This window comes from Perca fluviatilis, chromosome 17 (assembly GCF_010015445.1).
Source record: "Perca fluviatilis chromosome 17, GENO_Pfluv_1.0, whole genome shotgun sequence".
NCBI lineage: Eukaryota > Metazoa > Chordata > Actinopteri > Perciformes > Percidae > Perca > Perca fluviatilis.
In genome coordinates, this window is record NC_053128.1 from 25,448,431 (window position 1) to 25,476,407 (window position 27,977).

The window sequence follows — 27,977 nt, forward strand, 5'->3', positions numbered from 1 at the left end:
TTCACATGAGTCACTAGCTATGACAGTTAAGTTCATTGTGTGCCCCAAACCAGAACCAACCAGAAGATGCTTTTTCCTTTTTCAATCAGTTTAATAAATACAACTACATGTATATTTAGGTGGGAGTGTAATATAAACTAAAATAAATAAAGCTTTTAAAACTACATTTACAAACAGGGCAAAACTGAAAAACAGCTTCAGCATCAACGGGCATTGCTCGCTTCTGAACAGAAGGGGGAAGAAAAATTGGCAGATGGTTGTGCAGCCCTGCTGTGAAACATATCTAAATTCTAAGAACATACAAAAAAATGGAGATATTTCAGGATAATCCATCAACCTTGTTTTTTTTTATCATTTATGATGACTTTTTTCGACATACTATACTAAGACTTGACTTTGTTTGGAGGCTTTTCCCTTTATTGACAGTGGATAGACCAGAAAGGGGGAGAGAGATGGAGGATGACACACAGCAAAGGGCAGCAGGTCAGATTTGAACTCTGCGCCGCTGCAGGACTCAGCCAAGATGGGGCGAACACTCTTACTGGGTGAGCTAGAAGTCACAGAGTGACTCTAAAAACAGAGTTGTAAATAGCACAAACTGCCATTAATGACATAGCATCCCCTAATTATGTGACAAATAATGTCCTAATTAGCCCAATCACTCTGAGGTAGGACAAGAATGGTGTACATACAGGATGTACAGTATTTGCAGGAACATGCAAATTCACCCTCTGTATGATTTGCTCAACCGTATTTGGTGAATAATATAATTTGTAAAAGCCTAAGTTAAAAGTTATTTTTTATTTATATCTGGTCAATATAACAGCAGTAGTGGCCACATCAAAACACACATTCAGTTCAAAGAGCAAAATTATTTTTATTTTTTGAAGTGCTATCAATACATTTTATTCATATGATGGATCACTGTTAATAACTTCATAAATCTACTTCATGTTAACAAATACATACTGCAGTAAATAGGTTAGTCATTCAGTACGTATTAGCAGAAAACATGTTTAGTTCACCATAGTCCGTTAAACCGCTGCACACGTTCCAGCTGTTTTTAGTGATACGTTTGATTGTTCTTTTGTGTAACACATCACACTTAATTCTTGGTCTGCACGTGATGAATTCATTTCATAGTCATGGTGTAAAACAAACAAACATATAATTCAAATATTAATGTTCAGATGAGTATCTGTAGTGTAAATAATGTAAAAATCAGTGACGATCTACGACAATCTACAACCTTTCTGGTTGGCAGTCATTTTGTGTGTAGCTACATCACACATTGGAGGAGGTTAAATTACAAAACAAAAAACAACCTACATTTAAGAAACAATGCATCGGAGTAAATTGTTAAATGTTGTGCCATGCGATAACTAATTCCCAATGGCAGTTGTGTGGCTACAAAGTAATCATCCTAAAAAAAATGTGTTCGCTGGAGGTCTGAGGGCTGCCTGACTGGAATAGCTGCTGAACAGAAAGAGGATAAGTGGCGGCACGGCCTTTTCCCTTTGAATACTTGTTCACTTAACTCATCACTAATGGACTCATGGAGCGAGGACGCACAGCTGGGCCACTGGTTGTAAATAGTCTTTCACCATTGAGCTAAACACAAATAAATACAGTACAGGACACACGCACTCACACATACACAATATGCCCAATGAAATGCTCAGTCATCCATTTATGTGCAAATGTAATAGTTCAAAGAGTTGTGCAAATTCAAGAATATCATACACACACTAAAGACACTCCCTTAACTGCATCGAATGTAAAGCTGGAGCGTCTAATGTTATCCCTGAAAAAAAGTTTGTTTCAGTGTGGGTATTGCCAAAGAAAGGTGAAGGGAAGCAGATAGCTGCCCTGTAGAATCAGTAAGGATATTAAAAGCAGCCATATCCTCCTCCTGACTGGACCACGCTGTTCATATATGATCACACCAGGAGGAAAGGAAGAAATGATCCAACCCACCCCCCCGTAGACATATTCCTCCTCTGAAGAAAAAGCAATCAGTCTGAGAACAGTCCTCTTGCAAGTCAGCCAGCAGGGGTCAAGCAAGTCCTTCTCTCAGCTCCCATCATCCCCCCCCCCCCATGCGGGAGCTTCAGAGGAGAGATGAACATCTAATTTCTCTGCTCCTGTGGAGAAGGCTAAAGGCAGCGTTAGGGAATGGGATGCCTAATTGGAGCACTCTCTCATCTCAGTTCTCCACGTTGGCCCTGAGTGTGCGAGGCTTGAGTCTTTGATGCAGCCGGTAGTCCTGGCTGGACGCCCTTCGCAGCGGAGCCGGAGAGTTGAGCTGAGGGTTGGTGAGGCCCAGCGTCCTGACTGCCCGTGGCATTGCCCTGCTGCAGCTCACAGAGCGCCTCTCTTCCACGCCAGACTGGGACTCCAGCTGAGCCTCGCACAGCTGGAGTAGTGAAACTACCTGCTCCCTCAGCACCAGGGATTTGAACCTGCGACCTGCCAGGTAGAAAAAGGCTTCCACAAATGCTTGTAGTCCCATACCTGCAAAACAGAACAGCTTGGTTTAGGTGAGGCCGGAGACATAGGAGGGAATGCAAGAATTTAATGAAAATGCCAATAGTCACCCTTTTGTATGGACAAAAAAAATAAAAATTATGTGTTTATTTGTGAACTTTAGAGGTTGTTTTAGGAAGATTCTGTTACCTTTGGACAGAACCAGGCTAGCTTTCCCCCCTGTAGCCAGTGTTTGAGCTATTTGTTGCCTTATACTTAAAGCTAGAGTGCGTAGTTTCTGTCGCCCTCATGAGGAATTCTAAGTAATGACAACAACACTGTCGGCTCGTCCACATGACGCATCACCCCAGCCACTCCGCCACAGTTGCTAATAGCGTTTATCCCATCAAATCAAGGAAGACATGGAGGATTAAATACAAACGTGGAATATTCAGAAGAGGTAATTATCTTTAAATGCCGGACGACACCATTTTGTAAACAAATCCATACTGAGAAATACAGAGAGAGTTTGTGTCCTAATTAGCGTTGTATCGACTGATTTGGCGACGGCTTAAATGTAACGGACGTTCAATGATATAAAATAGTTGCGCAATATAGCTTTTACGGACACATTTGAGAGTGGTATCGATCTCCTCATCATCAAAAGAAATATCGACTTTAGATTAAGTTAATCAGTTAAGGTCAGCAGGTCTTGACATTGTCCATCCGTCAGTAAGCACTTATCCTTAACACATCCCAGCTGAAATTGGGCAAGAGGCAGGATCCACCCTGGACAGGTCGCCAGTCAATCACAGGCCTGACACGTTGAGGCAGACAACACATTCACACTCACATCAACGCACAATTTAGAGTTCCCAAGGGAGGTTGGTGGTGGGGCTTTCAAATCACGATGTCTGGCCCAGTGATCGATGACCGTCCGCCACCTGCGACGGACGATGCCATCTGCCCAACTCTAATATACATATGACTAACTCAATGCCACCTTTTTAATCAACTAATTTAAAATCTATTTAGTCAACAGAGTAATAACGGAAACATGTTTTAGGTGTTACCCTAATTGTTTTCTAAAATACCCTGTTGATAGTATAAAGCACAGGAGTCTCTCCTGAAATGTAAATGAGTTAGATCAGAGAGTTCAGAGCAACGGAAGGTTAAAGAATGATTGGGGGAGAAAAAAAAAAATAAGCTGTTGAGAGAAACAAAGGTCTCCGTAATATTTCCTCGTGCAGCCTCGGTTACGCGATCTATAAGAGGAAGACAAATGTACAGAAAATGAATCAATGGAGTGAATAAAGATGCTAATTCAAAGCGGATTGACATCGATAGAGTTGGTAGGTCATTTGCTAGAGGATCAAAATTGTTACAGATCACAGGAGGAGTCTCTTAGACTTTTCTGCATGAGCCAACAAAAACACCATCATGATTTGTAAATGGCAACGAAACGTTTTATGCCTCTTCTTCGATGACCACGAATCCACCAAAGCGCGCACACAGAAATAACGGACCTTGACACTTCAGTCTCCCTAAACACGTATGAGCTCATTCTAAATTCAGCTCACAGTCTCCTCTGTACAGACCCTTCCATCCCGGTTCATGTGATCTCCATCCATCCGCCTCGCCTCGCCAACATTCCTCGCTAGGTGCAATGCCTGAATAATTCATGCCGGATAGTCTCTTTGCTGTCACATTGTGATCTCAGCTCATTTCAATTATGGTAGCGCAATGTCAGAGGGAATCTGACAAAGAATGACAAGCATTATCTCCAAGCACATTATTTGCTCCAAGTCTCAAAGATACCCGACTCTTTGTCCTCTACATGTTGTTTCTTTTTTTCTGGTGTGTGTGTGTGTGTGTGTGTGTGTGTGTGTGTGTGTGTGTGTGTGTGTGTGTGTGTGTGTGTGTGTGTGTGTGTGTGTGTGTGTGTGTGTGTGTGTGTGTGTGTGTGTGTTACCTGCTTCTCTAGAATCGGGCATCGTTCCTGACCAACGACGTGTGATGTCTATGTAGAGGATGTCCACTGAAGCCATAGAGAAGTTACTGTTGCTCAGCTTGCAGGTCCTAAATGCAATCAGGAATAATGAGAAATAAAATAATTTTAAAATCCAACTGAAGTAACATTTAGTCATCCCTTTTGCAGTCAAAACTAAAAATATCAAACTGTGTTTCAAACATATTGTCAATTGGGAGAATAAGGTCTTTGGGAAACATCAAAACCGCTTTATGCAAAGATTTGATTGGCTGTTCGGAAACAAGTTAATGGCATTCCATCAAAGATATGGGGTGCCATCATGATATTAAAAACTATAAATGTCTCCCTTATAATCACAGGAAATGTGATTTACAGAGAAGATATGCATGGACAGGGTTTCAAAGAGTTACACTTGATCAACATCTTTCCTAGGCACTGCATATCGGCAATATGAGAAAGGTGGTCCACTGCTAATAAAACGGGTCTTGATATACTTCAATAAGCTCAAAATCAGCTGCTGCTAGTAGTAGTATTGATATGCACGGACTGTTAAGGCTCTCAGCTGAAGCCAGCTGTATTTTTAGGCTGTAGTCGAGTACAGTTGCATCGTTTCTACACATACCATATGGGCTTTGTATGTGTTTGACCAATTAGTTATCGCTAGACCCAAGACTGACCTTTTTAAAAGCAGATATGTACAGGGCTTCTCTAGAATGGAATAAGTAAGCAAACAGCATTAGTGAATCAAAAAGTGCTTACACTCTGAAGAAGACTAAATATGCATGCGTTTGTACCGGATGTCATCTTTGTTTTTATGAGTTTGTTTTATTTGGACATTTTGTGAATGTGCGGACCCCAGGAAGATTAGCCACTGCTATGGCAGAAGCTAATGGAGATCTCATAAAATAAATAAACTTTGCACCTGATGAAGGTCCGGAAGGCGGTGGGGCCCATACGCATGTTCCCCTTGACCCCGAGGAAGCGTATGAACAGAGATGCGATCCGCTCCACCAGCCGCAGGTAGTTGAACTGTTTGGTGTACTTTGGGTAGACCTGCTTCAGACACAGCGAGGGCAGAGCTCCTTCATCTGGACTCCTCTCTTGTGTCTCCGCCTCCATGGGAATCTCCTCCCCGTGTTGGGAACTATGGCCATGAAATAATAGGACAGAAAAAAAAAAAATGAGTATTATACATTTTACTGCATTGCATTTCAGTGAGCAACATTTTTTTTTTTTTTTTTATAAGCAAGTTGTCCGAGCGTGGAGATTTAAAGACTACAAAAGTTCCTACATTTACTGCTTTTTGTGCTGTCGAGCAGCAGGGCAAAGTAATGGCCTTCAACCCCTGCAGGACTGAAACACAAGAACATAAGGCCAACCCAGGGAGCTTTTGTCAGCTGAGTTACAGATCACCTGAGGTAGATAAATGCACCAAGATTTTCATTTGAGTCTGCACTTACAGACTGGCTTGGCAGGGGAAACGGGAAGAATATTGTTGTATGAAGGATAAATAACTCTCTTCACTCCCTCATGTCGCAGCCTTTTTACTGTCTGATGGGAGTTCCATGCAAAATATCAAAAGAACGGCTTTGAAAATGTTTTATGGGAGGTATGAAATGCCCTCAATCATTTCAAAAAGAATCAGGAGCCTCTGAACAAAATCCGGCTTAGATTCAATGTTTCTCTCCAAAAAAGGCATTGTGCGTATCGTCAAGGCCTAAGAAACATGTTGAATACATTTCCTTCCTCATACAACAACTCGATAAAGTCATCGTTTATAATTGGATCAGAATTTTTTGCAAGCTTGCCATCTTATTTTTCCACGCATTTTTCTGGCATATTAGCATATTGTTAGCGCCACTTGTCAGAGTGGAATAGGGTAAAACCATTGGTTGAAATGTGTATCACCTCTCCCCTTTCCTGTCATCAAACTATCCCATCAATTAAAAGGCCATAAAAGCCCAAAAGAACCTTAAAGTGATGGTTCGGAGTAATTTCACCCTAGGGTCCTTTGCACCATGACCTCGAGCCAAACATCCCCCCCCCCAGAAGCTTTTTTCATGTTCAGCAGAGAGCAGAAGCCAGCAGGCAAGTGTTATTTACATACACTTCTTACAAACTTTCCAATCCATCGTTTTATGAGAGCATAACCTATTTGTACTACTGTAGAAGTTTGGTATCATTTCGGGCATTATTAGTGGGGTCATTTACGAGATACATCACTGGATCCATTAGCCCCTGCGCTAATTTAATTTTCAGCTGATAACGCTACTCTACGCTAACTCTCCCTATGTTCGACCCAGGTGAAAAAAGCTTCGGTGTTTGGCTCGAGGTCATGGTGCAAACGACCCTAGGGTGAAATTTCTCCGAACCATCACTTTAAAAATAGCTACTTATGGTCAAACGAAATGCACAGGGTAGCCTACCTTTAAGAAGTCATGAAGAGCAAAATCCAGAGAAACTATGAGTCAATTCAAATGCAGTTTACTGCGGTTTTCCCTGTTGTAATGATCTTGGCTCACACTGAAATCAAATCACATTCATTTATAATAATATATAAGTTACAGGTTTTATTGGTTCCCATCCTCTGTTATTTTCCCACCTCTTTTAATTCAGTTCTTGCCTGTGCCTCACCGCCAGCTATCCCATTGTGCTTCTCCAGAGAGATTAGCCGCCTCCTCAATAAAAAATAAAAAAATAAAAAAATGGAGAGAAGCCATGTGTTCTGTGTGTTTTTACCCTCAGGAATGTACACAATGTGCTTGACTAACATTGTCCCTCCCTCTCCCGTTAGCTTTGCTGCACCTGTTACTGTAGGGCACTACCACACTTCTATCATTCTTATTAGTTCAGGGAGTGCAGTGACCTCAACTATTTCCCATCGTAGCAACCTGAGCATAGGGGTCTCATCAGCGAGAATAATGAAAACACCTGTGTGGGTGTGCAGGCCCTTTAAAGACAACTCCTATGGTCAACACATAACACACAAGCAACAAAGCAAAACACAGAAGTACAATAACGTCAAAGGGATTCAGCACTGCTGACTTTTATGAGGCAGTTTCTTTGCCCATGAATTAGTAAGCAGCGTGAATGGCACTGAGAGAGCACTGCTGAATGTTTAATAGAATCAATCATCCCTCAGCAGCCAGAAGGACACCACCCACATGTATTTAGACAGGACAGGCTCGGCTAAAAACGGACACATCTTCAACGGAAGCTGACAGCCAGCAAGACAGTGAGGGGAACATCGACAAACATTCCCAGCAGACGGAGAGAAGAAAATGATGGAGGTGAAGCGAGAGGATAAAAGGTGAAGAATGACAGGTTATTAAAAAGACATACAGAGAGGTCTGGTGCCAAATGGTAGTTGAGTGTACGCGAGGGCTAGGCCTAATTTATCCGGCATGAATGCTATTTCTGGCCTCCTGGTGAATAAATCTTCAAAAGGGTTTTACACAATGTCAAAAGTCTCCGTACACTCCATTTCAGAAATCTGAACTCAAAGCCTGAGTTTTTTTCAGAGCATAAGTCCTACAAAAACACACAAAACAAAATTACTCACACAGGTAACAATAAACTTGGTGTGTGTGTGTGTGTGTGTGTGTGTGTGTGTGTGTGTGTGTGTGTATAATTAAAAACTTTAGTGCGTAACTTTTTGATATCAATGAACGTCCGTAACATTCAAGCCATTGCCAAATGAGTTACTACAAAGCTAATTAAGACTGTCAGCACCACACAACTCTCTCTGGATTTCTCAGTATGGCTATGTTCAGAAGATTGTGTCGTCCGGCGACTTTCACGCGCAGAAGCTTGAGTGAAGATAATTACCTCTTCTGAAGAGTCAGTCATGTTTTTTTTAATCCTCCGTGTCCTCCTTGGCTACTAGCAACTGCGTGGAGGAGGGGTGGGGGCTGTGCGCGATCACGGAAGGCTTGTATCATGTGGAAGTGCTGACAGTTTTGTTGTCATTACTTAGAATTCCTCATGGGGGAGACAGAAACTATGCACTATAGCTTTAACCCCCCTTTCTCAAGTGTTCCTATCCACACAACCACAAGAACCAAAAAAAAAAAACTTGAAGCAACAATAATCAATTTCCTTATAATAATGTATCAAATGACATTGTAAAAATGTGAGAGCGTGGAAGGGTTCGCTGGTAGTGTTGAACCTTCAAAGAGTTATCAGCCCAATCTGCAGCTCCCCCTGGCTTTTTAGCGAGTTTCAGCTCTTTACCACATCTATACTGTTTCGGCTCACTCTCAAAGCTCTCATAGTGCTATTTTCAGATGTAGCAGGCAGCAAAAACAGCTCATGTACACTACCTGCTCAGCCCAAAACGGCCGACAGACACAGTTAGCGACTAGCTGGTAAACATAGTGGAGCATTTAGTAAAGAAAGAGCCAGATATTTCCCTCAGGAGTTAGTAGAGACCAAAAAAAAAACTCTAATTCTCTCCTAATGGAGAGAATATTGGACTTACATTCACCAGGTGGCCAAGTGAACTGCTGAAGTTTGCCATATTAACTTAAAAGTGACTATATGTAAGTTTTCAATGTTTCTGAAACTGTGTCATTTTCCATCTGATGATCATAAATGACCTGTAACAGCAAACGCGACTAACAGTGAAAAGAACGCCATTTTCATTTAGTTTTTATTAGATTAGTGCCTCTGCCTGGGTCCGATTTTTCCCGCAAAGTCACGCTACCGCTCTTGTCCAAAGCGGCCGCTAGAATCAACACAAACTGAAGGTTACATAAAGCCACTTCAAACTTCAATGTCAAGTTGTTTACACAACTTACCCCAAAGTGGCCAAACAAATCTGTTATTGCAGGTTTAAAATGGAGGTTCTGAGCATTTAATGGACAGCTTCTGCAATGACACAATGAAAAAACATTAACTTTGAAGACACTGTGGCCGGGTTGGCTCAGTGGGTAGAGCAGGCGCACATATAATTAGAGGTTTATGCCTTGACACAGAGGTCCAGGGTTTGAATCCGACCTGTGACAATTTCCTGCATGTCTTCCCCTTTCTCACCTAGCTGTCCTTTCCATTAAAGGCGGAAAAGCCCCCAAAAATCTTTATCTTTAAAACATTGCCTTTTGGACACACATTCCAACCTAACTTACCTTGGATTGCACCCAATCCACCTCGGCTAGTATAATTTCTTTTTATACAAATTATGTCTTAGTAATTTTGTCTATAAATATATACTTATTGTTCTCACCCACACACCATTGATAATGGCTAATAAATCACCCAGAGACACACCGTACACAGGATTAATGAGCTGGGTACATGAAGTACATGTCTGAGAGTCTCGGATACCATCACACCATCCTCATTATTCCCCATTCAACTCTACCACCTTTTCTCCAAAATGCAACAGTCCCTCCCCCCTTTGTTCTGCCATTTTATATTAACTTATCTCTCTTACATAAGCTCTCACTCCGTCTCCTTTAAATAGCAATGCCTTTTTTTTTTTTTACTCGCTTGCACTTTTGTGTTGTGTGCCTGGTCAGTTCTCACTTGTCTTTCGCTTCATCTTGACAAATAAAATGAATATGTTGAGTATATGTGAGTTCAGTCTAAACTCTGCGTTCTGAATGACTGAATCCCATCCATTCCACTGCAGAACAGCTGTCAGAAGACCACAATGCAAGTACATTTACTTACAGGTGCACCATCTGTGCAGTAAACAAATGAATTAAGCTCCCAAAACAATGTCAGGAACAGTTTGTTTGTGCTCTAAAAGACTGCTTGTTAATGACTCTGAAAGTTCGCAGAAGAAAAATAAATCTGTCCTTAATTAAAATACAACTGAACTGAATCTAAATCTATGCAGCGAATGGCAGCTTAAATCATGTCTTCTTATTAAAAGCTTTAATCCACTGGCGTACCTTAGATGTATTTTACTGTGAGTGGAGTTCAGCATCAAAACTGTTAAAACACCATTCAAAAAACACTGTCTGGTTCTAATGCAAAATGGTTACCCAATTGTCGTCTCCCCTGCTTATTTCCCTCAATCAGCCAGTGAAGTTGGTTTTTCATCAGCAATCACATTTTCGGAAAAGGTTGCATTAATCGTGTTAGCTTTTTCATTCTTAGGTGGATCTTGGATGCTGGAGTTTTTGGCTTCAGCATTGCTAGTGCTAGTAGTGAAAAGAAAATGAGCACATTTCCTCAAATACCCTGCTGAAGTAAAGTTTAGGTACTTGTACTTTAGTATTAGACTTTAATGCTACTTTATGCTTTTACTCCACTGCATTTCAGAGGGAAATATTGTACTTTTTACTCCACCACTTTAAAATTTGACAGCTGTTAGTAGTTACTTTTCAGATTAAGGTTGCACATAAAAATAAGATTATAAAATACATATGTATTGTTAAAGATTAAAACAGGTGGTTCCAATGTTTTTGGCTTGTGATCTCTTACATTAACCAATGTATTGTCTTTTGTATTAGTTTCCCCAAAGAGACATTTTCTCTCTAAACTTCTCAGATTACAGGTTTATTTGTTTATTACCCAGTATTTCACAAGAAAACAAAGATGAGTGAAAACAAAAAAAAAAAGAAAGAAATGCAGACTTTTATCTTCCACTAAATTAAGATCCACTGGACTAAACTACCAAACTAATTATTTTAACTAGATTATATAAAATATAATTGATAAAATCGACCAGCTAAAACAGTAAAATACTTCTTACATATTGACGGATCAGTATTAACAATCTCATAGAGTCACTTATAATAGTATATCACATGTATTTTGTAAAGAATGAGTCATTTGTTTTGAATCTATAAAATACATTTGCTAATGCTACGATTTTCAATGCAGGATTTTCACTTTTAAAGTAGTATTTTTACACAGTGGTATTGGTGCCACATCTTTACACACAAATGGTTTGATTTAAAATGGATAAAATTCATTGTAGCATTCAATGTGGCAGCATTTTTTCTACCAGAACAACATGTATGTTCAATGCATCTGCCTTTGCACGTAAACACACAAAGAACACACTGTGTAACTGAATGACTAATGGCACCCTATTTTGCGCCAGTGTCTTTGGTTTAGGATTACATTTTTTGGAGCATATCCAATCGGATGGCTAATTTAATAGCACTAGCTAGTTGAAAAATAATCAGCATATCACCCCACGAAACCACAAAACTCAGTCAACATCTGCAAAGCTGATAGCACACTTCCTTGCAATCACAACCTGACATGAATACTAAATCTTAGTGTTTAGGATTGCCCACATTTTTGAATTTGTGAATTTTTTTCAATATCACAATCCTAAGCAGTTGATTTAGTTTCACCCTTAGTCAGGATCCTCTTTTTATCTGCAATCCTTGATTAATAATGATTTATTATTTAATAGCTGAGTGCTGACTGTCAAATCATCAGCATCACAAATCTCTAACTACACCCCCCTTAGACCTGCACCTTAATACCTGATGATAGACTACTGTCACTTGCTATTTTATTCCGTTATTCTTATTTAGCACTATTTGTAGTATTATCGCTCTCTATGGTCTCTATATATGGGGTCATGGTATATTCCTGCAAACATAAAAATTAGGGCTGTCAAAATTAACGTGTTAATTTTTGCGTTAATTTTTTTATATTTAACTCGTTAAAAAAAATTACGAAATTAATGCAGCTGTGTTTGTTTACTTCATGTGGCGGCTGAGAAACGTAATACGTCTCCATAAGAGCAGGCGGCGCTACTCTAGGAGGGATTTACCTAGTGGTGGGCAGATCGAGGCTTCGTGAAACAGTGAAACAGTTGAAGCAAATGTGCCATATTGTGTCGAGGCTTCGAAACAATCTGACACCCGTCTCAACGATGACACCTAGTGGTCACTTGCAGGTGTTGATCTGAAACAACCTTGATAACGAGCCATTAAAAAATAAAAATGTATTATTGTATTGTATAATTTTTCTAATATGTGAAGCTTGTAAGGCTTGGCAGACTCCTCACTGTGCATAATGCTATTTTGGTCATAAAAATGAATATTAATAAAAGAAATCAAGCCACAATGTCTCATTTTTTATAGATTTTCATTCAAAAATATTTATTTCTCTGCTGTGGAAGGGACTTAGCCCTCCTTCGTGTTTTACAGATAATTTCTCCAGCCTTTGAAAAGATCCTCTCACAAGGGAAATTTGTTGCTGGCATGCAAAGATATTTTTTAGCAAGGACATACAAATGAGGAAAGATTACTGCTCTTTCTTTCCAGTAAGTTAGGGGATCATGAGTTCTGGGCAAAACGCATAGTTGTGGTATTTTTTCACTTCCACTGTGGCGCTTCCGCGTAGCATTATGTATAATCTGGGTTTTACGGATACGATCATTAAAACGTTCCCATAAACTGTCCTGTCCTATCATTATCTATCTATCTATCTATCTATCTATCTATCTCATTTATCTATCTATCTAATCTATCTATCTATCTATCTATCTATCTATCTATCTATCACTGTATGTAGGTCTATACTCTGTCTGTCTGTTCAGTGTATCAGTCAATGTGGTTTAAATGTAGCGGCCAAATATAACTAAACAACTCGCACTATGAATGTCACTATATCACCAAATATCCGCTATCTCAAAATCAAACTCATCTCTCACAAAACCCAGCGAGGTCAAGGTCGCGTTGACTTTACTTTTATACTGATGTGCGATGTGTGTTCCCGACCCTGTCAATCAAACGCTGATTTGGCGGACCATGCCACCTGTTGAAACACTAGTGAAACACTCCGGTTTTTTGTTTCGATTGAATGTCACGTGACATCAGTGTTTTGAATGCGCCCGGATCAGTGTTTGGAAACATCTGCGCTTCGGGATCTCGCAAGCTCGAAACATCAGTTTCACTTCAGCCATCCCTAGATTTACCTGATTGAAGTAGGCCTACGGGCCAGTTAAGAGTTGAAACATGGACCAGTAAGATCCCAAAAGAGAAAAAAAGATGATGTGTTAGAATCCAGAAATGAATGAGCACGGGCTATAAACGGGACCGAAAGTACTAGTTCCGGCATGTTGTCTCGTCAGGAGAGATGCCCACCGCACCGTAAGCGCTGTTTCGCTTATATGCGCCCGTGCTGTGCTGCCGCATAAATGCGCGCATTTGTTTGCTTGATAACTGTTACGCTGGTATCACGACGATAAAACCTTATTTGCAGTCTGATGTTTAACGCTGTCGATTGATAGTATCCGTGACTATATTCCAGTAAATGTTTGAAATTGGTGCGTCTCACTGTCACACAAGCTACAATCCTGGTTGCGGGTGCTGGAAGGGAAATGTATTAATCAATCTGCTTATTACATTGGTAATGAATTGCTGTAAAGTTAAGTGATTTAGCATTATTTAAATATCCATTACTACAAGCTTCAGTCTCAATTTAAAAATGCGATTAATCGCGATTAACTACAGCAAATTGTGCGATTAATTAGTTAATTTTTTTTAATCGAGATATATATATATATATATATATATATATATATATATACACACACACACATATATATACACATATATATATACACACACACACATATATATATACACATATATATGCACACACACACATATATATACACACATATATATGCACACACAAAACACACCACACACACACACACACACACACACACACACACACACAACACACACACACACACACACACACACACACACACACACACACACACAACACACACACACACACACACACACACACACACACACACACACACACACACACCGGATTTTTAAATCAAATATTTGTATCGATATCGGCCTTAAAAATCCTTTATCGGTCGGGCTCTAATGAGAATCTAAAACATCATAAACCCTCTCTTTGTCGGTGTCCGTTTCTTCTACAGCTCACTATAACCACTGCTACACTTTTACAGACACACTAAATTATATCATATTAAAGATCACTAAACTGGTTTCCTTCCTGATGCAACTATTTCAGTCTGGAATTAAGCCTCTTTTCACCACATGACTGCAGATTGTAAATACTCTCTCACACTGTGATATTTTATATAGTACTACTTAATTGGCTTTAGGAGGCTTAACACTTCGAGAAAGAAGTGTCAGTGTGCGTCTAGAACAGAACAAGAAGTCTGCAGTTTGTAACAAGAAAGATCAGTAGGACTTCACCAAAAATGCTGCACTTTCAAACTTATTTTGCATGTCATGTATGCGACAGATTTTCTTTTGTCAATAAAAGTGACAAAACCATTCATCTCCATAGGCTCATTTGTTGGTACTCCTTACCAACCTTTCCAGTTTCAAGTAAAGTGATGGACAAATGTCCACACAGCAGTTTAAATGGAGAGTGAATGTGATTGAGAGCCTAATGTTCAATCAGAATTACAACACAGCTACAAATATCCGGAATATTGAAGTTCAACAAATTGTACACATAACAGAAACAAACAATTAGGATCCTTTGATTTTGTTTCATAAAAAAAAGAAAAGAAAAAAAAAGGTATGTACTGAGTGGTTCAGTTGAAAATAAACTACCCAGCGCTTTCAGGTAATCTATGTAACACTGTAGACACTGTTTCTGAATGTTTTAAGTTATTTATCAACCAACATTTACATTGATACCAATATACCGGCAACAAGCTAATATCAGCCCAGCCAATTTATCAGTCTACCTGAAATTGTCATGATCGATTAACCGTTTGGTCCAATGAAAAATGCCCACAAATTTCCTAAAACTCTTATGCTCCAAAACACAAAGATAATACATTTACTATCACATAAGACGATGACAAGTGGCAAATTCCCACAACTGACAAGGTGGAGCCATAGAATGTTTGACATTATAAAAATGACTTAAAAAGGGTAGTTGAGTAATCGATTACTGTTAAAGTTCAAAAATAGTTTAATGTAAAAGATACAGATATAAAGGTTTGAGTAAACCCCACTAACTCAGGGCCTGAGGTCTAAGTCAACATAAAAAGTATGAGGGACAACAGATTAAAGGATTAGGGGTCTTTAAAAGTACGTAGATAGGAATTAGTTGAAAAGAGCAGAATTCTTAAATGTGAATACTGCATTATACTGTAGTGTTATTCACGGACAAGTACAATATGTGGTTCTGCTGATTCTAGCTGGATGAAAAAATCAAAATCGCAATGCGGGAGGGAGGAGGATTAAACTTATTACAGACGGATTATATCAATGTGTTACTGGTCATGAATGTAATAGTTAAGTGGGTATTATCCCCGAGAAGATATCTCTGTTACTTGCAGAACAAAGCAGATCAAATATCTGATATAGAAGATAATCTGCAGAGGAGGCCAGAAAGAAGAGAGGGGAGAGAGAGAGGCAAGAAATGGAGATTGCAGTGAAATGGAAACCGTAAATCCTCTTGTCACAGAAGAAAAACAGATTAAGGGGAGACCACAAACCCTAATGGTAGAGGAGATTTATTGCCAGGCACCACACAGGACTGGTCAGCCATAGAGAGATTGAGCCACCAGACTTGTACATTAATGTGTGAATTTCCACCTCGGCTCAGCTGAATTAAATTTTTCCATTTAACAGGCTTTTGGAGAGCTGTTGAGTGGTACAGAGCTGGGCTCTGAGGAGAGATGGTCAGAATAAGGTATCATGTCCTTAAAAGTGGACTCTTAAAATGGGCAGACAAAAAGAGGACGATGTAAGAACCGTGTAAGAACAGTGTGTTTCTTGTGCGTGTATGTGTGTGTGTGTGCACAAGTGTGTGTATTTACATTGAAGGTTTCTTGTGGCCGGGGTCCATAAGGCGCAAGGTGTCCCTGATCACACCAACTTTGACGTCTTCGTCGACCGGACTGGGAACATATTCAAAAACTCCTGGTGCCACCTGAGACAAACAAATATTTACTTCAGCAAAGTGAATGACAGTGATAATACTATGATAAAACTGATGTTTACATTCACTCTTACCTCCTGTTCATGTTCTATTCTCATACTGGGGTTAGAGTTGACCTCTAGTAATACAGGCTTCAGGTTCTTTGTCAGCAGGATGTCAAAACCTAATATCTGAGACAAAAAACAAAACTTGTAATTAAGTAGACTGTATACTGTAAATGGTTTGGGTGAAAATCAATAGTTATTGACAAAAAAAAGGGGGGGGGGGGTCACAATAGTTCATTGGGCCATCATCCCTTTAAAAAAGAAGGTTGTACATGTAGTAGGAGGAGCTCAAGATAAAAGTAAAGTTAGTTTGAAATGCTATTAAACGTTTTAAAGGCTCACTTGGCCAAATAACATGCACTTTTGAGACAATCCCTAACATCAACTCATCAGTCAACAAATGGTAAAAAAGAATGAAGTTAATTCGGAAGGACCTTAGCGAACGTCTGAATATTGAGCTTAAACCTCAGCACACCTCCCAGTTTTTGGCCTTATATATGCTTCATGACAGTTCTGCTGCTTTGGCTACAGTTCCTGTTTGCACTGTGCAGATCACCTGGATTACTTTTACAGAAGAAAATGTCTGAATCTGATGATTATGAGAGAAGATTTGAAGTTTGATGATTTGTAAACCGATTTATGGACGTTTATCTTTAATGGACATCGCAGATTCGGACTCCCTGTAAAGTGTGATTTATGGTTCTGCGGAGACGCAGGGCTTTCGTCATAGCCTACGTTAGTGGCCTGAAGTTTATACGTGTGCGTTGGTGTCTGCTTCGATCTCTTTAAGAGAATACCAGGGCCAGCATGTGTGTGTATGTGTGTGTGTGGGGAGTGCGTGGTAGAGCGAGTGACAGCTTCGGCGCGAGTAGCAACTAGAGGCATTGTGGGAGAAACAAAGTGGCTCCCCTGTGCTTTCTGACCACGGTGGGAAATCTGTAGTAGGAAAAGTTAACCCTCTCCATGATTTCATGTTTATTTTTTAATTGAGAAGGAGAACCAGGAAATGAGTCAGGGGAAATGCAACGCTAACAAGCCACGACCGAGCGACGTGCGTTGCCACGACGTTTAGTTACATTTTTCGAGAGGTGCATGTCAGGCTATGGCGTATGCCTGTCCATATGTGAACAATACATGCAAATTCATTTACATTCCTGCTGAACACATTCAGTAGGAATGTAGCCACTACACACACGCCACTACCCACCTGGAAGCAAGTGGGTCCCGGTTTGCCAGGCGGTATATCACACTGATAGTAAACTCTAAGTTCAGGTACCACGGCGATGGCAGTCTTGATGACAAGGGCGATGATGTCTGACCACACCTTCTTGATGTCTACGCCTTTAGCTGCCAGCCTGTACAGCACGCTGGAGAGAGTGCGCTTGCTGCCTGTGCTCTGGCTGTCAGAGTGGACAAAGTTGCCGCTGTGGACGTTGAGGGAGTAGTTGGTCAGGTGCATGAAGACATGGCTCAGATTCTTCTGGCTTGGTTCCTACACAACCAGAATAAGAGTGACCTTAATTATCTGCATTGTCCAGAAGTATAAGTACATGTTTCACGGCATCAAAGCAAATAAACAGCATCAAAGTAAACCTGCCGGCATCAATAGCACCGTCATGGCTACCTGGTAGGGCTCGGTGCAAAAACGTGTCAGGCCTTCCTTGGCAATGTAGATCTCCAACGGCTCCAGGGACTTTAACAGCACGTAGAGGCGGATGTCAAACTTGAGCTTGTCAATGAGTAAGGGCCTCTGGATGTACTCCTGGACCACAGCCTGTTTGGCCTGTGTACCCACCATGAGTTTTAGGTCACTGGGGTCACGAATGAGGTAGATGCCGTCCCCCTGAGAGCCCCCATCTGGCTTGACAATGAAGGTGGGATTTACTGTGGCATCGTTCTCCTTCACCATGCGAATCTACAGTACAGGTGGGAGTCAGAAAGGATCATTTAACAAAAACCTCAAGGACTGTTATCGGTAACACTTGAATCACACAGGTTAGATACACTATGTGATCCCTGAGTTGTGATGAAAGTTTGATAGTGCTTTGAAAAGATGTTAACAATTCATCATAGGTCCTTAAAAATTTGTCGTAAAGAACATAGTCTTATTGAAAAATGTAACAACCTTATAATACAAACCTTATAATACAAAGTCACTGTTCAGCTTCTGAATTTACAAATTAAAAAAAAGGGGCTGTAATCGATATACTGAGAAAAAAAACAGCGGACTGGGATTGCCTCCACACAGCTCTCACACACCGTTTTCCAATATGTGAAATTCCTAGTTTTTTTTTTTTTCAAAGCCATATGTACGCGCGGCCAAAACGGCTAACAAAACAGGGAAGCTTGGATTACAACACACAGAAAGGGAGTATGACTTAATGCTCTGCTCAGGACACCACTATATCTACATGTAGTATTACTATAGTAATGGTAATAGTACTATCTATCTATATCTTTACATAGAAAATATTTGTTTGCTGCCATATTTGTGTGTGTGTGTGTGTGTGTGTGTGTGTGTGTGTGTGTGTGTGTATGTGTGTATGTATGTATATATATATATATATATATATATATATATATATATATATATATATATATATATATACCCTTTAATAAGTTAATGTCTTTTTGTATAGGTTTACAGCAGAAACAGATCAGCAGGAGAGAAGAACAACAACGTTCTGATGCCAATATTAACCCAAGAAATCACAGACATCAAAAGATTGTGGCTACCCTAATTTCAGAGCTGAACCCTCGATAACCAATATGGTTAAATAAATTCCCTTATTTGACTTCTAGCATCTTCAAGGTGTATTCTTTCTATCTATCTATCTATCTATCTATCTATCTATCTATCTACAAGCTAAACAACATCCCTCTTTTGTACCTTTTGAGTCAGGTGTTAGATTTTTGTATTCACAAATGTGACCAAATCAACACCATTTATTATACATGGAAAGTCACAGCCAAGCCTTAGATTTCTGTTTTAGTTAAAAAAATGTTTAAGTAATCCTCATTTGGTTGACTATCTAATGCCTAATCATTGGCACTGTGACATACAGAACATTTTGAATAAAAGTCTTAAGATTTGTGTCTTTCAGTTTTGTCTGCTGTAAAGTAGATTGAAATAGTGATATTCTGGTGCCCCCTGCTGGATATAATACACTGTTGCTATATTACATTGCTGCTATAAGTGATAAGACCATCCACTCATGCAATTGCCTCACAAATTTAACTGGCAACTGCCAGAATCAGTTAAACTGTGGTGGAGAGAATCATCAAATACATATTTTTTTTTTTTTTTTTTTTTTTTTTTTTTTTTTTTAAATAACAGCAAACGGAATTTCTGAAATTATATAGGATGACAAATCGCAATGTTGCACGATAAGAAAATGACACTGAAGAATAGAAATCTTTATCCTCCTACAAAAATGGCATGGAGAAATAAGTGATGACAAAACACTTCTTTTTATCTGATCAACTTTTCTCCTAAATTAAATTAACACACAAATCTGGATAAATGCTTTTCATTTAAGGCTTGTTTTTGGTTGTTGTTGTTGTTGGTGAATTGTGACATGCTTGCTCACTGTAGTCAACCAAGGAAAAGCAGCTGAGGGACGCTCATTCTTCCACTATTCTCCTCAGAGCTCTCCCTCCTTTTCATACGCGTTTCCTTTACAAAATAAAATCATACTAGAGTCAACCATGTGTTAAGAAGTGCCAGATGACCATAAAGGGTAATATTCATAAATGTGGTACAGTCTGTCTTTTCCCCTCGAGGAGCAACAAAGCGAGCACATGATACACAAATTAAACAAGTCATACCATTAAAAACACTACGGCTGCAGTGTAGCATGGTGAGCAGTTACAGTGGACAGAGAGAAAAAAACACTAGTAGTGTATAGACAACAGAAAATTTCACGACTTCAGCATATGTGTTGTTTTTGTCTAAAATATGACCAATTTAGAAAATTCAGGGGAAGAAAGATGGCAAAAAGAAATTCTGTGACTTTACTTTTCAGAGCTGTCTTTTATTTATAAAGCCATACTGGGAATTCATCTTGCAAGCTTTATCTTTAATTGACATAATCTGCTGCTTTCTCAAAAGGACATGATATAAGGAATTTATGTTTTTTTTTTAGCCTGAGCCACTTAAAAAGATAAAAGACCTGTTTTGACTTGTGATAGCAGGAACAGCACAGAGGTTATTAATGACATAGTTGCAACATGTCCTACCGGTGCACTTATTTTAATTAATGCTATTAGTAACACGTGCTTATGCTGCTGTATCAAGTCAAAATGTCTGCTGTGAAATCATTATGATTATCATAATTATAAATATTTAAATCAATGTATTTTATATCTGGCTGAATTTAACACTATCGTAACCTCTATGTTAAATTACTCTTTTGTGCAATCATGTCTGTTTTAGCTTAGTTTAGCATTCTTAGTATTGTTCTCTTTTTTTTTTTTTTTATCGTTTTATCCGCTGTATTTTTTGTCCGTTGCAAAAGAGATTTCCGTCCTCACTTTTTACACATGCCCTCACCTCTAATCTTTTGTCATCTTATTCTTGTGAACTACAGTCAGAAACAGTTCCATATGTGCTTGATTTCTACTGACAGTATCCAATGTTTCCACTGCACAGAAACACAGAAGTGCCAACAATTTAGTTCAGTTATTCCAAAAGAAAAACCTCCACCAAATCATGTCCAGTATCATAGTTCTTTTGTTAGAACGTTATGCAACTCTACCTGTGTGGAAAACTGCTGGCACTCCTCAGGCAGGATCCAGGAACGGGGATAGAAGTCGTACTCTTCTGGGAACAACTCTTGCATAGTCCGCACTGCCCGACTCAGGTTGATCTTCCTCAGCATTTCAATCATTCCTGCAATGCAGAAAGCACTGTTTCAGAAGGACTGTTGGAAGGCAGGCGTCAGGAGGAGATGATAATGCTCTGGGAAAGCAAATACAATCTACGGAAGGACTAGGAAGAAGGAAGAAAAACAGACATAAACTTGTAAGGAGATAGAACTCAATATGACACAGGTATCATATAGTGGAAGATCAATGCAAACCAGGAGACTTGTGTAGACTAGAGGTGTACATTGATACAATGATCTCTAGAGTCTCTATGTAATGATTATTGCCATGGCATGAAAAGGTTAGCATTGGAGCAATGGAGATCAGTAAGGGTTTAACTAAATCCCTCCTGTTGTGATTATAGAATATGGAGTACACATGAAGTACTGCAAGCTGAAATAAAGCCATCTCTCCACCTACAGTTCAACAAGAACTGAGTCGGGTGCTTCACATCAGCAGAAGGTTATAGGAGAGGAGAGAGGCAGAAGCGGCAAAATACCTGGGAACTTGTTCACCTGCCCTGAGACGATATTGTCATTGTCATGGAAGGAAACGCCATGCCAGTAGATATCACAGGCTGCTCGTCTCCCCAGAGGAAACTTTAGAAAGGAGGAAGGAAAAAAAAAAAAAAAAAAAAAAAAAAAAAAAAAAAAAGAGAGAGAGAGGTAACAGAAGGAGATAAAAGATGATTAAAAAACAAAAAAAGGATAAGAGTATTATTATTTTATAGCCTGAATGCCAGCCGAACTTAGCCCCGCCCACAACATTTGAGGTCGTGAAGTTCATATTCTGACTAGAATCTGAGTATGAAGACGTTAGGCTAATGATTTTATGAAAATCACACTTTTTTTGCATCTGTAAATGAAAGAGAAGGCTTAATCTGCATATGACTCAGGTCATTGGCAGGGTGTTTGTCCTTCTGGTGAACCCAGAGTGCAGAGATAATCTTGCCTAAAGATGGTAGTGCTGCTGCTGTGATGAGCTGGGAAAAAGGAGGCAAAGTCCGTGCGTTCATGGACATCGGAAAAACGTTTTTCCGAGTGAAAACGTCACCATTCACGTAACGTCCTGTGGGAATCAGAGGTGGGAAACTCGGGCTGGATTTTGATAACCGAGTTCCCCAGTTGGTGACGCGTTGTTGACAACTGACGTTTGATGGAGGAGACTTTGGTTCACTGAACATATTTTATATGAACAATAAACTGTTTATTGTGGACAAATGCCTCTGCCAAGAAACATACACAGACATAATATGTTTCAAATTATTCATAAATAGGCCTATGTATAAAAAAACAACACATTATCCGTGTCTTTTCCCGTTCGTGGTCCTCCAGATAACACAAACAAACACCTGGCGATGTGCTGTTTAGATGCTCGTATAAGAAAACAGCAGCAAATCTGTTGTTATTGTGGCCTCCATGTTTTCACACCTGATGCTCTCGGCTACGGCCAACCGTTGGTGGCAGTCATGCAAAAAGTTGTTATGCCAAATGCCAATATAACAGAAGAAGAACAACACGCATCCCGACCATGTGAACGCTGCCAGTCGGAAAAACAACGTAACCAGGGGGGCGGTGCCTGTTATTCCGAGGTGGCATGAACGCAGCAAGTGATACTATAAAAAGATTTAGAGAGCTAGGAGATCCTACTGGCACAAGGCACAGCTTTTGTCCTCAACACCTCTACTCCTACCAACACTTACACACTCCAAACCACATATTATGCACCATAAGTGTTGCTACAATGAAATCAAAAGTCAGTGTGATGTACAGATATATCCAAATGACATGTCTGCACGTTCATCCTTCCAGTTTTCCATCTCATATCAAAGGAGATGGACAAATTATATTTGAATTCATCCTTATAACCTGCTGATACAGATCTGAATAATTTATTTTAAAGATTCACTTCCTGATTTCCACCCAGCTCATTATTTTAATAAAACTTGACACAGTTTTACATCTCAGTTTCAAAACATCAACGTTGAGCTTGGAAGAATTTGTCATGGGAGTCCATCTCTAACTTTATGACATCAGGACTCTAGATCAAGTTATACTGGAAGGTCAGCAGTATATCGTCACCACTTCTAAATTCTCAAGTCACACGACACCCCCGCCCCCACTACCCAGCTACAAAACAGATCTGTGACAGAGTTGCATCTCATTAGCGAGTTAGCATGATAGCGTGTGAAACAGGGAAATCCTGCTTGACAGCCAAGACCTGCTATAAATACTGCCACACAGATGCCAGCGTATAACTGTCTAATCGCATCAGGGAAGGAGGTCAAATTAATTGAGTAGTTTCTATGGATCAGTGACAAAAATAGCCATGTTTTATGTTTTGAGAAATAGACATATGCACACTTTCAACCCATTGTTGTGGCCTTAAATCATGTGTGGATTCATGTGAAGTTCTTTTCCAAGCCACTTTGTGAATGAAAACTTTGCTCACTGAAGCCCAGCCAAAATCACAATGTATTCCATTTAGCTACTGTAACAAAAGTGCAGCCAAATATAGAATATATTTCAAGTTGCAGCACATCTGTCATGCCTCCAGTAAATAGCATTTAGAATTTCTGTTATACAGGTTATTATGTTCAAAAGATGCTCCAAGGTAGACCCCAGATAGCAAGCCTCTTAAAATGTCATCTTAGTCTGTAGAATCCTGATCAAAATACCAAGCCCATGATTAAATGCACAGTTATTAGTCTTATTTTCTGAAGTGGTCACTCAAACCCTCAGGCCTGCCATTCTCTCTCTGCCTCAAAGAGGACTAAAGGTCTATTGGATTACAGGCGCTTAAGGCTAATCATTTCCCACTGTTTAAGAGAATGCCATATGTTGAAAGTTCATTGACAGCGGTCTCTCAGGCCAGAAAACACTGCAGATGTAGATATTTATTCATTTGGATGTAAATGGACCTTAAAGCCAAATGTACAACTCATCAGTCACTAAAATGTCTTCATAAACTTCTCATAAACTGTATCCACTAACCGATTTTGTAAACCTACTTAAGTGTTTTGTGTCTCGTTTAAGGGATTTTCACCGATCAGTTTTCATTTCATAATTGACAAACGAGGCTACTGGGGTTTCAACCTCTTCAAAGAGGTTGATAGGTACACGGGATCTAGAACGCCCTTGACTTTGTTGGGGGTGCACCGTGAGGACTAAGCGTGGTAATGTATAGGCCTTTTGTCTACCGTTTCCGATACCAGACCTGGAAGGGTTTAAGTGTCACTGTGTGGTCACCGGTGATAGGTAGAGTCTTTACTGCGCCAGTATCGTCGCGTTGCCCTTCTTTAATAATGGAAAACCATGTTAATAATTGTGGATAGCAGGTATTAATTGCATCATTCAAACTGACCAGATGGTGGTTGTGGCTCGGAGAAATAAGAGCTGGATCAATTAGCCCCTCTCGTAAATGTTTCAAAGTTGTTGCCTTACATTTAGAACAACTTTCATCCACATCCATCCTCTGTAATTTTATACAGTAGAGCAAACTTGCATTTCTGGCTGGGTTAAATGTGATCGTGTCATCTAATGAATAATGTGCCATGCTTTCAATCAATGACTTCTTCAAACTTTGATACCGATACTGGATATAAATAATCAATAGAAGAGAATAACAAGTCTTCACACTCTAAATAGAGCTGCAACTAATGATACGATTAATTTGCCAATTATTTACTAGATCTAGGACTCCATTTACAATATGAATGGAACATTCATCAACATTTTATGTTTAGACAGGTAGAAACATTCCTGCGTCTTTGGGAATCCACTCCCTTACCTCATCACTATAAAATCTCCGGTGTATTTTCTGACAGACCAGATTGGCCACCTTCAGTATGTATGTATTCATGCCACTTTCTGACGAGGACAATACATTTAAATAGTGTGTGTGTGTGTGTGTGTGTGTGTGTGTGTGTGTGTGTGTGTGTGTGTGTGTGTAACTGCTGGGAAGCTGTGCATAAGGTGCTGCAGCTTTAGATATAAAAAGCTTTTTTGTTGTTATAACCCGTTTCCATAGATTAGATTAATAAAAACATTAACTTAAACACATAGTCACAAGTCATTCTGCATAAAATATATGAATAATTGAAGTGTGCAAAACATTGTTACAAAAGTCAGCTCCAACTTCTGAAATTAACATTTTTTCAGAGATACTGCTGCTCATACAATTTCAGATTGCGGATTATGAAGAAAACAAACGGCGAACTATTACACAATCTAATCTGAAGCACCATTCATATAGAATCTGAATAGAATAGTTTTCCAAGGGGAGGCTGGCTAGTGTAATCATTGCTAGATTGATTTTAAGTATGAGTATATGTATGCACATCCGAACCAAAGGGGGCAGGTGCTGAGCCAAAAGTGAGCAGATCAAGAAATAAAAAGGAAGAAATAGCTTGCACACTAGGGCTTGTTTATCACACCTCGGTGGTGACACTACGAGCCCAACTGCTCTTCATCAGACTCAGAGTCGGAGCTATTTATTTGTTTATTCCTAGACTGATTTTAACCCTGTCTTAATTGTCCATTACAATAATGTTTATGGGCTGCAGCAGTTAATATTCTATCGTCTTTTAATGCCCAGTAAAAGTTATCTCAGGTTTTAGAAGAGCTATGCAGATTAATATCCTTGAAAGCTATAAGAAATGTGTATTGTTGGCATTTTGTCTCCTACGCACACAGACACTCCAGGCAGCCTGTGTGTGTGACCTCCCTAACCCAGATCCAGCTGACTCACTGAAATAACTTACTGGGACACTTGATGGAATTGAGCCATCGTTAAAGTTATCATTTTCAGCTAGGGCTGGGCAATATATTGATATTGTGATATGAGACTAGATATTGTCTAATGTAATGGGAAAATTACATTTTGCATAATTCCTTATATTTTTATGTTTTATTTCTACTTTAATTCTCTCACAAATGCTGAAAGGGAGTTTATCTCATTTCCACATGTAGAAATCTGATTCACAAAGTCTGGAACATAATGTGAGCACTGTCTGTCTGAACAGATAGGGGCTACAAGGTCACCCTAAAACTATCTCTAGTTTCCCCATGCCAGTTTGAGATGTAACTGGGGGGGTGAAAGTCGTACAGGGAGGAGGCGGCGAAATGGCACCGAGATGTCTCTTTTGTTTTTCGATTGTCTTCATGTGTATCAGATTGCATGTAAAAACTGTAGCGTCATAATAAGCCAAGTGCGTGTGTGCTGTCACTCTGAAGATGCATACAAGCCTAGTGTTCTGTTCACTCATTTGAGAGACTGACTCCAGACTGGGCTGCTGTGCCTTTTGTGAAATCATGTTGCTCCTATATTTGCAAAATATATATTTTTATATAAATACAAAAACCTAACTTGGTTTAGTCTCCTACTGTCTTATTTGTTTCACGTTACTAAACTCTCAAACCTTTACCCCTACTATGACAAGTCAAAATGTCTGCTGTGAAAAAGGTCCATAGCATTTAAGACAAACTGCAAAATAACAAGAAAGAAACTCATGTAGCACACCTCTTTCCACTTCAGCTGTTTGATGCTTAACTTCAGTGCCTCCAACGAGGTTTTGGCTTTCGAGATATCCACCGTCACTGGTCTTCCTTTCTTTGCATGTTTGAATCCATCCTCACGGCGTGTTTCTTGAATGTTTTTGGATGGGTGGACGGTTACATAGTTCCCATTAGTCTCCGATTTGCCTTGCAGTATCTTTCCAGTCCCTTTGATGTGAAGTGTCCGATCATGCCCTAGTCTATTCAAATTTCTCCCAACAGGAGCAGAAACTACAGACCCATGCAATGACACATCAGAGGTGTGTTTGCCACAAGAGTTCTTGTCATCTTTTCCCAGCTTACTTCGACTTTTACCCCTGTGTTTACAAGTGATGGAGGTGTTGGACGCATCTCTGCCAGCTATGGTGGTGCTGGAAGGGTCTGGTGGTGAGACAGAAGCAGAGGGAGAACACACTGGCACCTGCTCCTCAGCATCCACACCCTCCTTTTCTGCATCCTCGCCAAATGATTTCATTTCCTCGAGTTGAATATTGACTTTTACATAATGATCACTCATTATGCGCAGTGCTACGAGTGACGCTGCTGGGCAGGGCACAGTTGTACCACAGAGTGTGATAATCTGACGCCGGCAAACTAACGTTATTCTGAAATAATGTGGAACGCATTGCTAGCTTAAAAGGCTAATTAAAAAGTAAAAGCCATTTGCTTTTGTCATGTCGTTTCCAAAACAGAGGGAGCTGAGCAGACCGTGGAGATATGCTCACAGCATTTAACGTTACCGGCTGACAGCTCAGGCTAAAGAAGTACCGTTAACGCTAGCTGACGCCTTTTGCCATATGGCCACAATGATTCAATGAGCAACTTCAAAAGGCTAGCAGCTCTCACAAGCTGTCGTTGACTTGCCCTGCTGTAGCCGCTAGTGGCTGCACTTGTAGCCAGCACTGAAGCTAACGTTAGCTACTTGAAGACAGCTTGAAGATAGCTAAACCTGACGTTAGCCTGTCAAACCTCATTTAGCTAGCTAACATGTGGGTCTGTGCCGTTGGCGAAACTACCCTTTAACTCAAGACAGTTTTCTAGCGGTGACCAGCGTAGTAAGGATGCCCACGGTCCTCCGCTTTCTCGGTGTTGTCGTCCCTGTGTTGTTAAGCAGCAGCAGAAGGCAGACCAGCTCGTTGCCCAGCCTCCATCTGGTTTGAACCCAGCTGATGCTGCCTTTTG

At 39.9% G+C, this 27,977-nt stretch overlaps 1 protein-coding gene across 2 annotated transcripts; it reads right to left on the reverse strand.

Moving 5' to 3' along the window:
• Positions 1–857: 857 nt before the first annotated feature.
• Positions 858–27,956, reverse strand: ttll11 (tubulin tyrosine ligase-like family, member 11). 2 transcript variants are annotated; one of them, XM_039780459.1, is made up of 10 exons: positions 26,761–27,955; positions 21,740–21,839; positions 21,132–21,265; positions 17,999–18,289; positions 17,582–17,866; positions 16,405–16,500; positions 16,209–16,321; positions 5,379–5,600; positions 4,439–4,545; positions 858–2,514 (listed from the first exon to the last, which is right to left on the reverse strand). In XM_039780459.1, exons 1-10 carry the CDS (start codon positions 27,310–27,312, stop codon positions 2,207–2,209), a joined length of 2,208 nt encoding a protein of 735 aa, XP_039636393.1. In that variant the 5' UTR covers positions 27,313–27,955; the 3' UTR covers positions 858–2,206. The 2 variants fall into 2 exon arrangements, with proteins under 2 accessions (XP_039636393.1, XP_039636394.1); XM_039780460.1 differs by lacking the exons at positions 858–2,514; positions 4,439–4,545; positions 5,379–5,600 and adding an exon at positions 9,096–9,325 and having other exon boundaries at positions 26,761–27,956.
• Between the last annotated feature and the right edge of the window lie 21 nt (positions 27,957–27,977).

Bases quoted from the DNA above. Each gene is read 5' to 3' on its own strand.
- ttll11 (XM_039780459.1), bottom strand. From the start codon at position 27,312: ATGAGTGATCATTATGTAAAAGTCAATATTCAACTCGAGGAAATGAAA. The intron at 21,840-26,760 runs GTGTGCTACATG...TCCTTTCTAAAG, and splicing joins AACAGCTGAAGTGGAAAGAG to TTTCCTCTGGGGAGACGAGC. The intron at 21,266-21,739 runs GTATTTTGCCGC...TCTGCATTGCAG, and splicing joins GCAGGTGAACAAGTTCCCAG to GAATGATTGAAATGCTGAGG.